This window comes from Mobula birostris, chromosome 9 (assembly GCF_030028105.1).
Source record: "Mobula birostris isolate sMobBir1 chromosome 9, sMobBir1.hap1, whole genome shotgun sequence".
Lineage (NCBI taxonomy): Eukaryota > Metazoa > Chordata > Chondrichthyes > Myliobatiformes > Myliobatidae > Mobula > Mobula birostris.
The window spans coordinates 105,528,100-105,544,079 of record NC_092378.1 but is presented as its reverse complement, the minus strand read 5'-3'; the positions used below and the strand labels follow the sequence as shown (position 1 = coordinate 105,544,079).

Here is a 15,980-nt window from a genome sequence, read left to right as displayed (position 1 = left end):
GGGGCAGGAACTGCTCTATTTCATTCAGGAAGGCAAGTTGTTAAAAGCACTCATCCCGTGAGACACCTGAAATGTAATATATAGCTGTGAAAGTGTATAAGGCACTTCAATGATGGAGAATATTTTTTGCAGAGGATGAAGAACTGTCTAACTAAATAAAGAAATGCAGATAAGTTGTAGTTCCTTCAAATATACTTTATTAGCATTTTTGTAACTTAGTTACCACAGAGGCAAAAACTAGCCTTGCTTTGACTTTCTGATTTCTGCAATTAAATAATATCCAATAATTACATTCACAAAAAAGTATTAACTTCAAATTAGCAAGAGTAAACAGATACTTGTGTAATAGATGCTTCTACTGTACAAGACAGTAGAACCAAAGCTTCTCCTTCAGAATATTCAAGCTGACAAGTAAAACTCAACATGCCCATAATTTATGACCACTATTTCTGAGTAAAGCAGTATCATAAATAACGCAAAATAATCTTTGGACAAAGTTGTGTACTGGTTATTTACAAACTTCCACCCGGTACCTTATAGCTTCATTGGTTGTTTGCTCCAATACTGGATAATTGTACGGACTTAAGCCCATCTGAAAATGAGGGGGATACACAAGTTGGCTGAATATTTCCCCATCTCAAATCACACAAGACGATGAAAATGCAGTTCTACTGTATACCTGCCGCAAAATCTGGTGCAATAAAGTAGGATTTCGGTTATTCCTCAACCTGTCTTCAAGCTCCTAAAAAGTATACAAACAAACAGTCAAGAATTGATTTTAAAAGCGACAATTAGACTCAAACTGTATGGAACTATAAACTTTCAAAGGTGAGCTTCAAGTCTGTGCATCTACATCTGGCTCTGATGCACAGGGTAGAGTTTAGGAGAGTTATGATTACTGAAAACTCAATAGTTAGGAGGGCAGACAGGAAATTAGGAGGCAGCAAATGAGATATGTTGTCTCCCTGGTACCGTGGTCAAAGCTGTCTTCAAATGGCTGCAGAATATTTTCAAGGGGGAGGAGGAACAGCCAGAGGTCATTGTACACATTGAGAAAAAGGGATGTGGTCCTAGAAAGTAAATATAGGGTGTGAGGCAGAAGGCTAAAGAACAGGTCCTCCACGGTTGTAATCTCTGGATTACTTCCCGTGCCATGTGCCACTCAGGAGGAAATAGGACAATACGGAAAATACTGCCTGAAAGAGCTGATGCCGGGATTCAATTTCTTATAGTATTCAGACTGCTTCCATGGCAGAGGTGACCTCAAAAAAAGGGGTAGGGTGCATCTGAAATGGAGAGAGACCAATACCTTGGTGGGGATTTCCACAAGAGTAGGTTTAAACTATAGCCGGCCAGTGGTGCAGTGTCATCCATACCAGACTTCCAGGAAACTGGTCCCAGGTTTAAATCCGGCCGGCTCCTTGCATGCTTTCCATCCATGCTGGGTTGAACGTCAAGCTACCAACTTGGCCTTGTAAAAAAAAAAGTACAGAAATACTAAAGAAACGGGAAGGTTGCCGCCCAGTATGCCACAAGGCACAGAAAGGAACAACAAAGTTTAAACAAGTCTGATGGGGTAAGTAGTGCATAATAGTAGTATAATAGTTGAGAAAACAGAAGTAAATAAAGAATGTGAACAAGTCTTTTAGCCAGGGCAGGCAGGGGAAGATCATTGAGCAAGGAAAGACTGATAAGATAAAGTGGCTTAATTCAGGCCATGGATCATGATATCACACCTATTAAAGAAACATAATTAATATTGGGAGCCCAATATTCCAGGGTATAAATACAAGATAGGAGCGGAGGTAAGAGAGGGAAAAGTTGCAATATTGAAGAGGGAGAACATCACTGTGTTCCAGGTAGAATGTGCAGCAAGGTCATGTGTGTAGAATTTAGAAACTTAAAAAAAGTTGGTAGCTTCAATGGGATTATTCTCTGCACAGGTTGAAAGATGGTGAAAAGGCACATGGCATGCTTGCTTTTATTATTTGAGGCACTGAATTCAAGGGTCAGGAAGTCTGGTTGGGAGTTTCTGGCTTGTTTGTGAGTCATTTTATAGGACTTGGAACTTGGAGTGAGACCAACAGCGTTTAAAAGAAACATGTCTTGGGAATTACATTTGAATTCCACTTCACAAGAATTTAAAAGAGGTAAACTAATTAGCTGATTAATGGCAGCCAAAAAAAAGATAGGGTCATGCAGAATTTTCAGAAGGCATTTGACAAGGTGCCACACATGAGGCTGCTTAACAAGATAAAATTCTATGGCGTTACAGGAAAGATACTGGCATGGATAGAGGAATGGCTGACAGGCAGGAGGCAGCAAGTGGGAGTAAAGGGGGCCTTTTCTGGTTGGCTGCCAGTGACTAGTGGTGTTCCACAGGGATGAGCATGGGGACCGCTACCTTTCACACTGTTTGTCAATAATTTAGATAGAGGAATTGACATCTTTGTGGCAAAGCTTGTGGATGATATGAAGATAGGTGAAGAAGCAATGTGATTGCAAGACTTGGACAAATTGGAAAAATGGGCAAAAACAGTGGCAGACAGAATACGGTGTTGGGAAATGTATGGTAATGCATTCTGGTAAAAGGAACAATAAATAGTATGGACTATTATCAAAACAGGGAGAAGGTTCAAATATCAGAGGGACAGAAGGACATAGGAGTCCTCGTGCAAGACTCCCATAAGATTAATTCACTGGTTGAGGCTGTGGTAAAGAAGGCAATTGCAATGTTGGCATTTATTTCAAGGGGAATAGAATGTAAAAGCAAGAAGATAACGCAGAGTCTTAATAAGACACTAGTTAGGTTGTCAACAGTTTTGGGGCCCACATTTCAGAAAGTGGAGAGAGTCCAGAGGAGATTCACAAGGATGATTCCAGGAATGATAGGGTTAACATATGAGGAGTGTTTGGCAGCTTTGGCTCTGTACTCACTGGAATTTAGAAGAATGCGGGGGAATCTCATTGAAACCCACCAAATGTTGAAAGGACCAGATAAGGTGGATGTGGAGAGGATGTTTCCTATGATGGGGGTATCCAGAGGGCATAGCCTCAAAATTGAGGGGTGACCTTTTAGAACAGAGGTAAGGACGAATTTTTTTAGCCAGAGAGTGGTGAATCCATGGAATGCTCTGCCACAGACTGCAGTGGAGGCCAAGTCCGTGGGTATATTTAAGGCAGAAGTTGGTAGTTCCCTGATCGGTCAGAGCAACAAAGGATATGGCAAGAAGGCAGGTGTATGGTGCTGGGTGGGATCTGGGAGCAGCCATGATGGAATGGTGGAGCAGACTCGATGGGCTGAATGGTCTAATTCTGCTCCTATGTCTTATGGTCCATTGTAGCAGTAGGGAGCTGAGGCTTTGGTGTGTGGAGGCTGAGCAAGTAGTCTAGGCGTTGAGAGTGACTCTTCAAAACTAAGTTTTTTAAAAATTAGTATTTCTGTTCATTGAGGAGAAAATTATGGTTACTCAGGAGATCAGGGAAACAAGTGATGTTTTGGATGACATTCACATTACAGGGAGGAGGGATTTACAGGCTTACAGTACACTCATCATCATTATGTGTTGTATCGTATGACGTGGGTGATCATGGTCTTCCATCTGCTGATCATGATAGTTCTTGGCTAATTTTTCTACAGAAGTGGTTTGCCACTGCCTTCTTCTTGGCAGTGTCTTTACAAGACAGGTGACTCCAGCTATTATCAGTTCTCTTCAGAGAATACTGCTTGGAGTCAGTGGTTGCATAAACAGGACTTGTGATGTTCATCAGCTGCTGTACATTAAGGTGGATAAATCAACAAGTCTTTGCCTAGTGCTTCCTTAGACTTCGTGGGAAGCTACAGGAGAAATTGTGGAGGCCCTTGCAGAAATACTTGCTTTATCATAGGCCATTGGTGAAGGTCCTGAAGACTAGAAAGTGGCTAATCTTTTTCTTTTGGTAAAAGGGTAGCAAGTACAAGTCAGGGAACTGCAGACTGGTCAGCCTGACATCAATAGTGGGGAATTTACTGGAAGGAATTCTGATGGATAGGATTCACCAGCATTTGGACAGAGACTGATTAAGAGTCGTCAGCATGGTTTTATGCATAGGAGATCATACTTGACAAACCTCTTACGAGTATTTTAAGAGAAAAGTAGATGAGGGTGGGGCAGTGCGTGCTGTTTATATGAACTTCAGCAGAACATTCAACAAGGTCTCACATGGTAGGCTGATGGGGAAGGTTAGGTCCCATGGAATCCAGGAAGAGCTGGATTCAAAATTGGGTTGAAAGTAGAAAGCAGAGGGTATCTTAAGGATTTCTTGGAATGGAGGCTGGTGACCAGATGTGTGTCACAGGAATTGGAGTTAGGACACTTGTTATTTCTTATTTATATAAAATGAAATGCATCTGAATCCACAAGGCTTGATCAGTAAGTTTGCAGATGACACATAATTAGGAGGTGTTCACAGTGAAAAAGGTTATCATAGAATACAGGGGGATATTGGTCAGTTACTAAGGAATGGACCAAGTGTGAGGTGATGCATTTTGAAAAGTCAAACCAGTGTACAACTTGTACTATGAATAGCAGAGTTCTTGGTAGAGTAACAGAACAGAGGACAAGTGTACAGTTCATTAAGTGATGTCACAGGTAGACAGTGTGGAGAAAAAAGTATTTGGGCACACTGGCTTTTGTCAGTCAGGGCATTTAAATATAGGAGTTGGGACATTATGTTTCAGTAACTGGTGGACAGTGAAGGTAGAAGATTGACATCAGCTGAGAAAGTGGGCAAAGGAACAACAAGTGGAGTTTAACTTAGACAAGTGTGAAGTGATTATCATTGGTTAGGCAACACTTGATTGAAGTATTGCTGCCGTTCTGGTCTCCAGTCTACAGAATTTTTAAATTACAGAGGATGCAAAAGAAGTTCACAAGGATGCTGTCTGGATTGGAGGGCTTGAGTTATGGTGAGATTAGGTGAGCTGCAGCAACAATCTGCTGGAAGAACTCAGTGGGCCAACCAGTATCTGTGAGGGGAAAGGAATTGGTAACACTTTGGATCAAAAACTCTGCCTCAGGAAATACTGACAATCCCTTTCCCCAATAAATAGCAGCAACAATTCCAGTTTCTGCAGTCAGACTCAGCAATATCACTCCTGAGTGCTAGAAATCAACACCATGAGAGTTCCAGGTTGGTTGGTGTTCATGATGGTGCAGAAGATAATCTGTGTTCTCCCAGACCTTCATCAATTTTTGGGAATAGAGAATGGCAGCCCATACACCTGTGTCGAGGATGGATCGCAGGTTCTGAGATATGATCGTACAGGTACTGAACAGTACCACTCCACTCAAAATCAACTACCCAATTCATTGGAGAGTGTTTACTTTGAAAAGCAGCAGCTGGTGAGCTTCTCCGACATTATGTGCATCGAGTCAAGGTGACGAGAGTGGTGAAGAGGCTTTACCAGATGCCTCTGTGAAGAACAAAATTTAAAGACTGAAAGGACACACTGTGAGCAACTTCAGTGAAGAAATGAAGAATTTATCAAGTGCCTTTCAATGACTTGGCATAGTTTATATTAACATTCACAGTAACCATTTGTAAATACTTTTAAAAAGGAAATTATATTCTTACTAATAAAAGCATTTAACCGTGCTTGAGTTGTCGTAATGTGTGAAATAAAATCCATTCCCATTCTGATATGTCACACATTTTAATACCACATCCCATTCCCATTCTGATATGTCTATCCATGGCCTCCTCTATTGTAAAGATGAAGCCACACTCAGGTTGGAGGAAGAACACCTTATATTCCATCTGGGTAGCCTCCAAGCTGATGGCATGAACACTGACTTCTCTAACTTCCGGCTAATGCCTCACCTCCCCCTCGTACCCCATCCGTTATTTATTTATATACACACATTCTTTCTCTCTCTCTCTCTCTCTCTCTCTCTCTCTCTTTCTCCTTTTACTCCCTCTGACTATACCCCTTGCCCATCCTCTGGGTTCCCCCCCCACCTTTCCTTCTCCCTGGGCCTCCTGTCCCATGATCCTCTCATATCCCTTTTGCTAATCACCTGTCCAGCTCTTGGCTCCATCCCTCCCCCTCCTGTCTTCTCCTATCATTTTGGATCTCCCCCTCCCCCTCTCAAAACTCTTACTAGCTCTTCCTTCAGTTAGTCCTGACAAAGGGTCTCAGCCCAAAACGTCGACTGTACCTCTTCCGAGAGATGTTGCCTGGTCTGCTGCGTTCACCAGCAACTTTGATGTGTGTTGCTTGAATTTCCAGCATCTGCAGAATTCCCTGACTTAAGATGATATTGTAAAGCTGTAAAGTTAGCATTGTGGGATAGTAGTGATGAACACAAACAGTAAACTCTTTAAGCCGATAACGTGGCCAGCATTTCATTGTCAGCAAGACAAAAGAGATAGTTATTCCACTTTTTAAGAGGTGAGAGAGGCAAAAAACAGGAAATTGTAGGCCAGTTAGCCTGACTTCAGCGGTTGGTAAGATGTTGGAGTCCAGTATTAAGGATGATTTTTCAGGGTACTTGCTGACACTTGATAAAGCAGTACACAGCATGGTTTCCTTAAGGGAAAATCTTGCCTGATGAATCTGTTGAAGTTCTTTGAGGAAATAACAGACAGGATAGACAAAGGCGAGTTAGTAGATCCTGTTTCCTTGGATTTTCTCAAGGCCTTGAACAAGGCGCCACATGAGGCTGCTAAACAAAATGAGCCCATGGTATTACAGAGACCGTGTTAGGGATCTGGAGCTGCAGCTTGATGACCTACTGCTTATCAGGGAAAGTGAAGAGGTGATAGACAGGAGCTACAGGGAGGTAGTCATCCCTAGGCTACAGGGGTCAGAAAACTGGGTCACTGTCAAGAGAGGGAAGGGAAATGCCAGGATAGTGGAGAGCACACCTGTGGCTGTCCCCCTCAGCAACAAATATCTTGTTCCAGATGCTGTTGAGGGGGATGACCTGACAGGGGACGCCCACGGTGACCGGGTCTCTGGCACTGAGCCTGGCACTGCTGTGCAGGAGAGAAGGAGGGTGAAGAGAAATGCGGTAGTCATGGGGGATTCCATAGTCGGGGGAACGGACAGGAGATTCTGTGAGCCTGATAGAGATACCCGCATGGTGTGTTGCCTCCCAGGTGCCAGAGTACGGGATGTCTCGGATCGGGTCCTGATATTCTGAAGGGGGAGGGTGAGCAGCCAGTTGTCTTGGTACATGTTGATACCAATGACATAGATAGGACAAAGGAGGAGGTCCTGAAGAGAGATTTCCAGGGGTTAGGAAGGAAGCTGAGAAGCAGGACCTCCAGGGTAGTAATCTCGGGATTGCTACCTGTGCCACGTGCTAGCGAGGGCAAGAATAGTAGGATCAGGCAGATGAATGCATGGCTGAGAGACTGGTGCAGGGGGCAGGGCTTCAGATTCTTGGATAATTGGGATCTCTTCTGGGGGAAGTATGACCTGTTCAAAAAGGACAGGTTACACCTGAACCCGAAGGGGACCAATATCCTGGCAGGAAAGTTTAATAGAGCTGTTAGGGAGGGTTTAAACTAATTTGGCAGGGGGATGGGAACCAGAATGGCAGAGTGGAGGAAGGGGAAAACAGAAATAAATCTAAGATAGTGAGCAGTAAAGATGTCAGAAAAGACAGGCAGGTGATGGGGCAAATTTGTAGCCATTGGGATGAGTTGCAGTGCAATAAAGTTGCAGTGAAATCAAAGCAAAAAGTACCAAATACTGGTCTTAAGGTGTTATACTTAAATGCACGCAGCATAAGAAATAAGGTGGATGATCTTGTCGTACAGCTACAGATTGGCAGGTATGATATCGTGGCCATCACTGAGACGTGGCTAAAGGATGCATGTCTCTGGGAGCTGAATGTCCAAGGATACACGGTGTACCGGAAGGATAGGAAGGTAGGCAGAGGGGGAGGCGTGGCTTTATTGGTAAGAAATGATATTAAATCATTAGAAGGAGGTGATATAGGATCGGAAGGTGCAGAATCTTTATGGGTTGAGCTAAGAAATTGCAGGGGTAAAAGGACCCTGATGGCAGTTATTTATAGGCCTCCAAACAGCTGCAGGGATGTGGACTACAAATTACAACTGGAAATAGAAAAGGCTTCTCAGAAGGGCAGTGTTATGATAATTGTGGGGGATTTTAACATGCGAGTGGATTGGGAAAATCATGTCAGCACTGGATCTCAAGAGAGAGAATTTGTAGAATGTCCGCGAGATGGCTTTTTAGAACAGCTTGTTGTTGAGCCCACTAGGGGATCGACTGTACTGGATTGGGTATTGTGTAATGAACCGGAGGTGATTAGACAGATTGAGGTGAAGGAACCCTTAGGAGGCAGTGATCATAACATGATTGAGTTCACTGTGAAATTTGAAAAAGAGAAGCCGAAATCTGATGTGTCGGTATTTCAGTGGAGTAAAGGAAATTACAGTGGCATGAGAGAGGAACTGGCCAAAGTTGACTGGAAAGGGTCACTGGCGGGAAAGACGGCAGAGTAGCAGTGGCTGGAGTTTATGCGAGAAGTGAGGAAGGTGCAAGACAGGTATATTCCAAAAAAGAAGAAATTTTCGAATGGAAAAAGGAGGTAACCGTGGTTGACAAGAGAAGTCAAAACCAAAGTTAAAGCAAAGGAGAGGGCATACAAGAAAGCAAAAATTAGTGGGAAGACAGAGGATTGGGAAGTTTTTAAAATCTTACAAAAGGAAACCAAGAAGGTCATTAAGAGGGAAAAGATTAACTATGAAAGGAAGCTAGCAAATAATATCAAAGAGGATACTAAAAGCTTTTTCAAGTATATAAACAGTAAAAGACAGGTGAGAGTAGATATAGGACCAATAGAAAATGATGCTGGAGAAATTGTAATGGGAGATAAGGAGATGGCAGAGGAACTGAACGAGTATTTTGCATCAGTCTTCACTGAAGAAGACATCAGCAGTATACCAGACTCTCAAGGGTGGCAGGGAAGAGAAGTGTGCGCAGTCACAATTACTACAGAGAAAGTATTCAGGAAGCTGTATAGTCTAAAGGTAGATAAATCTCCTGGACGAGATGGAATGCGCCCTCGTGTTCTGAAGGAACCAGCTGTGGAGATTGCAGAGGCATTAGCGATGATCTTTCAAAAGTCGATAGATTCTGGCATGGTTCCGGAGGACTGGAAGATTGCAAATGTCACTCCGCTATTTAAGAAGGGGGCAAGGAAGCAAAAAGGAAATTATAGACCTGTTAGCTTGACATTGGTGGTTGGGAAGTTGTTGGAGTCGATTGTCAAGGATGAGGTTACAGAGTACCTGGAGGCATATGACAAGATAGCAGAACTCAGCATGGATTCCTTAAAGGAAAATCCTGCCTGACAAACCTATTACAATTTTTTGAGGAAATTACCAGTAGGTTAGACAAGGGAGATACAGTGGATGTTGTACATTTGGATTTTCAGAAGGCCTTTGACAAGGTGCCACACATGAGGCTTCTTAACAAGATAAGAGCCCATGGAATTACGGGAAAGTTACATACATGGATGGAGTGTTGGCTGATTGGCAGGAAACAGAGAGTGGGAATAAAGGGATCCTATTCTGGTTGGCTGCCGGTTACCAGTGGTGTTCCACAGGTAACCGTGTTGGGGCCGCTTCTTTTTACATTGTACATCAACGATTTGGATTATGGAATAGATGGCTTTGTGGCTAAGTTTGCTGATGATACGAAGATCGGTGGAGGGGCCGGTAGTGCTGAGGAAATGGAGAGTCTGCCGAGAGACTTGGATAGATTGGAAGAATGGGCAGAGAAGTGGCAAATGAAGTACAATGTTGGAAAGTGTATGGTTATGTACTTTGGCAGAAACAATAAACGGGCAAACTATTATTTAAGTGGGGAGAGAATTCAAAGTTCTGAGATGCAACGGGACTTGGGAGTCCTCGTACAGGATACCCTTAAGGTTAACCTCCAGGTTGAGTCGGTAGTGAAGAAGGCGAATGCAATGTTGGTATTCATTTCTAGAGGAATAGAGTATAGGAGCAGGAATGTGATGTTGAAGCTCTATAAGGCACTAGTGAGACCTCACTTGGAGTACTGTAGTTTTGGTTTTGGTCTCCTTATTTAAGAAAGGATGTGCTGACGTTGGAGAGGGTACAGAGAAGATTTACTAGAATGATTCCAGGAATGAGAGGGTTAACATATGAGGAACGTTTGTCCGCTCTTGGACTGTATTCCTTCGAGTTTAGAAGAATAAGGGGAGACCTCATAGAAACATTCCGAATGTTGAAAGGCATGGACAGAGTGCATGTGGCAAAGTTGTTTCCCATGATGGGGGAGTCTAGTACGAGAGGGCATGACTTAAGGATTGAAGGGCGCCCATTCAGAACAGAAATGCGAAGAGATTTTTTTAGTCAGAGGGTGGTGAATCTATGGAATTTGTTGCCACGGGCGGCAGTGGAGGCCAAGTCATTGGGTGTATTTAAGGCAGAGATTGATAGATATCTGAGTAGCCAGGGCATCAAAGGTTATGGTGAGAAGGCGGGGGAGTGGGACTAAATGGGAGAATGGATCAGCTCATGATAAAATGGTGGAGCAGACTCGATGGGCCGAATGGCTGACTTCTGCTCCTTTGTCTTATGGTCTTATGGAAAGATTCTAGCCTGGGTCGAAGATTGGCTGACTGGCAGGAAGCAAAGAATGGGAATAAAAGGGGCCTTTTCTGGTTGGCTGCCGTTGACTAGTGGTGTTCTGCAGGGGTCAGTGTTGGGACTGCGTCTTTTCACGTTACTTATCAGTGATTTGGATGACGAAATTGATGGCTTTATGACCAAGCTTGCGATTGATACAAAGATAGGTGGAGGGGCAGGTAGTGTTGAGGAAGCAGGGAGTCTACAGAAAGACTTAAGACAGATTGGGAGAATGGGCAAATACCTGGCTGATGGAGTACAGTATAGGGAAATGTATGCTCATGCACTTCAGTTGAATGAATAAAGGTGTAGACTATTTTCTAAATGGGCAGCAAATTCGGAAAACAGACATGCAAAAGGATTTGGGAGTTCTCGTGTAGGATTCCCTAAAGGTCAATAGGTATATCTAAAGTGGAGGTTGTGAATAGTAAGCTCAAAGGTTATGGGGAGAAGGCAGGAGAACGGCATTGAGAAGGATAATAAATCAGCCATGATGGAATGGCAGAGCAGATTCGATGGGCAAATTGAACTAATCTTGCTCCTACATCTTAAGGCCTTATCAACTTCAGAATGCCTGCACCACTCACACCCCTCTTTACACCAGTGGCACAGCACTGAAATTCTGAGCAGCTTCAAACTCTTGGGAGTGCATATCTTACACAACCTCCCAGAACACAGCCTCCAATCAAGAAAGCTCACCAAGACTCACGACCTGCCTCAGATGTGCTTTAAAAGCGTCCTAACATGCTGCATCAGGCAGACAGGACAGCTCCACAATGGGTAATTAAACTTGCACACACATCACTGACACCAGCCTAACTGCCATCAAGGACATAGATACAGAAAGCTGCCAATAAAAAGGCCAGCAATATCACAAAGGATCGCACCCAACCACCCTATGGACAGTCTGGCCCACTCCCAAAAGGGAAGAGACTATGTAACATCCACACCAGGACCACTAGACTCAAAGACAGTTACTTCCCTTAAACCATCAGGCTGATCAACACCTCCACTCATTAACCCATCTCACCACTGCACATCACCAACTCCTCTCCACAGCCCCTCAGCACTCTTCATCCCCACCACCCACCCCATGCACTGTCACTTTACGGTTACATGCCAGACCTCATACCTACACTGGCATAGTCACTGTGCTATCAGAAAGTGGAGAATATCTGCAGATGCCAGAAATCCAAGCAACACACACAAAATGCTGGAGGAACTCAGCAGGCCAGGCAGCATCTATGGAAAACAGTAAATAGTTGATGTTTCTGGCCAAAACATCGACTGTACTCTTTTCCGTTGATGCCGCCTGCCCTGAGTTCATCCAGCATTTTGTGTGCGTTGCACAGTCACTATCCTACTGTATTCATTTGTCCTGCTGCTACAGACAAGAGTTCCTCCTGTCACTTTGTCATTTCCAGTCAGTTACCTCATGTTCAGATACTCCTGCACCTAGCGTCATTTTATGTGGATACCATCCGTTTATGCGTATAAACTAATCTATACCTATAATTTACACCTATAAAGTATATACAGCCACACTCAACAGTTACTTGTACATTATGTTTTGCAGAATTGTCATATTTTTTTGTTTATGCTGCATCAGATCCAAGGCAATCAGTCTACTTAACACCTGTTTACTGAACAATGACAATAACCAGACTTGAATATTGAGTGATCAGAATCGAATGCAATACTCCGAATGTAGCCCAGAGTTTTAAAAGCTGCCAAATAACTTCCCTACTCTTGAACTCAATGCCTCAACTTATAAAAGGTACATCTTCTAAATCAACCTGTACATCCACTTTCAATGAATTACGGACTTGGATCTGTTAAGGATCTTGCAATTAACAGTGTATTTGTCCCAGAGAAATGGTAGAGCTGGGAACAACATTTAAAACATATTTCACGAGGAAATCTGCAGGTGCTGGAAATTCAAGCAACACACACAAAAAATGCTGGTGAACGCAGCAGGCCAGGCTGCATCTCTAGGAAGAGGTACAGTCGACGTTTCGGGCCGAGACCCTTCGTCAGGACTAACTGAAGGAAGAGCTAGTAAGAAATTTGAAAGTGGGAGGGGGAGGGATAGAGCCAAGAGCCGGACAGGTGATTGGCAAAAGGGATACGAGGCTGGAGAAGGGAGAGGATCACAGGACGGGAAGCCTAGGGAGAAAGAAGCGGAGGGAGAGCCCACAGGATGGGCAAGGGGTATATTCAGAGGGACAGAGGGAGAAAAAGGAGAGTGAGAGAAAGAATGTGTGTATAAAAATAAGTAACAGATGGGGTACGAGGGGGAGGTGGGGCCTTAGCGGAAGTTAGAGAAGTCAATGTTCATGCCATCAGGTTGGAGGCTACCCAGATGGAATATAAGGTGTTGTTCCTCCAACCTGAGTGTGGCTTCATCTTTACAGTAGAGGAGGCCGTGGATAGACATATCAGAATGGGAATGGGACGTGGAATTAAAATGTGTGGCCACTGGGAGATCCTGCTTTCTCTGGCGGACAGAGCGTAGGTGATCAAAACACCTTTGATCAGATTCATGGATAGAAAAGGTTTAGAGGGATATGAGGCAAGTGCATGCCGGCACGCCGAAGGGTCTGTTTCCGTGCTAGACAACTATGAGGAGTAGTTGACTCCCGGTAGGAATCGCCACCACAGCTCAGCCTCAGTGCGAGGACCGGCCAGGCAGCTCAGTGCAAGGGCGATGGCGGAAACGTCCATTACCTACCGCCATGGGGAAGCTGTCCGGCCGGCACATAGCGAAAAACAACCGCTGGAAATTGAGGAGGAAACGTCCCTCCTCCTGCTGCCGCCACTCGGGGCCATCATCACGGACCAGCAGACACCACGGGCCACTCGACACCATGGTCCAGCCGCAGTGTCACTGGCCGGCAGCGTTTCCGGGTCATGCAGCTGCCCCGGCCCCGGCAGCGCTTCCGGGTCACCCTCCTCGGCGGGCGGCAATCCTGACGAAGGGTGTCGGCCTGAAATGTCAACTCCTCATTTTCCTCCATAGATGCTGCTGGACCTACTGAGCTCCTCCAGAATGTTGTATGCGTTGATATTAAGGGACAACCCATTTTCCACTGAAACTTCGCACCCAACACGCATTATCCTCCGCAACTTACGCCATCTCCCGAGGGGTTTCTTATCTGGAAACGTATCTTTACCCCCCCTTTCCTCAGGGATCGCTCCCTGCGTGATTCCCTTGTCCGTTCGACCCTCCCAGCAGGCGGACTAACTGCTACACCTACCCATTCAGGAAGCCAGACAGTCCTTCCAGCTGAGGCAACACTTCACCCGCGAATCTGCTGGGGTAGCCTGTTGTGTCCGCCGCTCCCGAGCTCCTCTACATTGGTGAGACTCTACGCCGAGCACCCGCTGCAAGCGGGATTTCCCAGAGGCCAAACATTTTAATTCCCAACCCCATTCTGACATGTCGGTCCATGGCCTCCTCTTTTGCCACAACGAGGCCCCTCAAGGTGCGGGACAACACCTCATTTTCCGTCTCGGTAGCGTCCAACCTGACGGCATGAACACAGATATTACAGTAATGCTAGGGTTTTGTAGAGCTGCATTCTATGGGAAGACACTATCTCCTGGTGCAAACTGACAATAGAATCTGAGATGTAATTATTAGACTTGGAATAATGTTGAGATTAGTTGGGTATATTCATGTTGGGATGAAATCTGATAATTGAGATCGTGGGTAAATCAGTAATGGGGTCTATTGCATGAAGCAAAGGTTGGTGAAGTTTGTGGAAGATGAGTTTTGAAGATATCTTAATTTAACTTGACTATGCACATGAGGTCATTAAACTTCTCACAGAACTATCTTTTAGACTTCTTCTCCACCCTGCTTGACTTCTGAAGAACCTCCTGGGGCCCCAGGGATACAGAACTTCTCTCCGATTCTTCAAACAAGGCCCTCTTTCCCTCCCACTTTCAAATCTCTTACTAGCTCTTCTTTCAGTTAGTCCTGACGAAGGGCCTCAGCCCAAAACGTCAACTGTACCTCTTCCTAGAGTTGCTGCCTCATCTCCCAGGTCTCAGTTTTCTTGCAGACTGCATCAGGTTTTCCTCCAGGATTTCCCTGTATTTTGCTGCATTCATTTTACCCTCTAATTCACAAGCCTTCCAGGGCCTGCTGCATTTTTGATGACGTGCAGTGTTTGGCTTTGCCAAACATAGTGTTTAGTCTGATGGCCAAAAAGCTCAATTTTGGTTTCATTACACCATAGCGTCATCTTCCAGCTGACTTCAGAGTCACCCACATGCCACAAGGTCGCTGGGTGATCTCCCTCAATAGCCCCCTTCTTGCACAATCACTCAGTTTTTGAGGACGGCCTGCTCTAGGCAGATTTACAGCTGTGCCATATTCTTTCCATTTCTAGATGATTGACTTCACTGTACTCTGAGGGATAATCAATGACTTAGAAATTTTCTTGTATCCACCTCCCGACTTGTGCTTTTCAATAAGCTTTTTGCAAAGTTGCTTAGAGTGTTCTTTTGTCTTCATGGTGTAGTTTTTGCCAGGATACTGACTCCCCAGCAGTTGGACCTCCCAGGTACAGGTGTGTTTAATTCTATCAGTTGAAACACCTTGACTGCACATGTGATCTCCATTTAACCAGTTATGTGACTTCTAAAACCAATTGGCTGCAGCAGTGATGATTCGGTGTGTCATATTAAATGGGGTGAAATCTTATGCAATCAATTATTTTGTGTTTTATATTTAGAGTTAATTTAGATCACTTTGTAGAGATCTGTTTTCACTTTGACATGAAAGAGTTGTTTTCTGTTGATCAGTGTCAATAAAGCCAAATTAAATCCACTGTGATTCAATGTTGTAAAACAATAAACCATCAAAATGTTAAAGGAGGGATGAATACTTTTTAAGACTGTATACTTTTTAAAACTGTATGTCTAAAAGTCAGAATATCCATTCTTGCCCTTGATCCTCTTTGTCTTTAAGACAAACTCCAAGGAATATCACTTACAGCCACTGAGCACCTTTCCTTTGGAGTTGCAGGCATGGTTTCATTGGGCATGAGCTAGCCCAACTGGTACTGGTTACTCATGAAGTATGCTCAGCAAACATGAACTGAACAGATGCTGCAATCAACATAATGAGATGAAAGTACAAATTATCTGTGCATTCCATATCAGGTCAAATAGACATGCTGTAATTGTGAGATATAGGCATCTCAAGACACTGGAAAGATACAACCAGCACTCATCTGAAAAATCCTCAAAATTTACTAAGGAATAAAGGAATCAATGTCACTGACCCACTCAAG

General features: G+C 44.2%; 1 protein-coding gene across 1 annotated transcript in view; it reads right to left on the bottom strand.

Annotated features, from left to right (window-relative positions):
- Nucleotides 1-13,576, bottom strand: part of eef2kmt (eukaryotic elongation factor 2 lysine methyltransferase) — a 30,681-nt gene extending 17,105 nt beyond the window's left edge. Inside the window, exons 1-2 of the mRNA XM_072268541.1 lie at nucleotides 13,409-13,576; nucleotides 680-742 (exon numbers count right to left, since the gene is read on the bottom strand). Of these exons, the coding sequence (XP_072124642.1) occupies nucleotides 680-742; nucleotides 13,409-13,546 (201 nt within the window). The 5' untranslated portion in view covers nucleotides 13,547-13,576. The remainder of the gene's footprint in view (nucleotides 1-679; nucleotides 743-13,408) is intronic.
- Nucleotides 13,577-15,980: the final 2,404 nt, after the last annotated feature.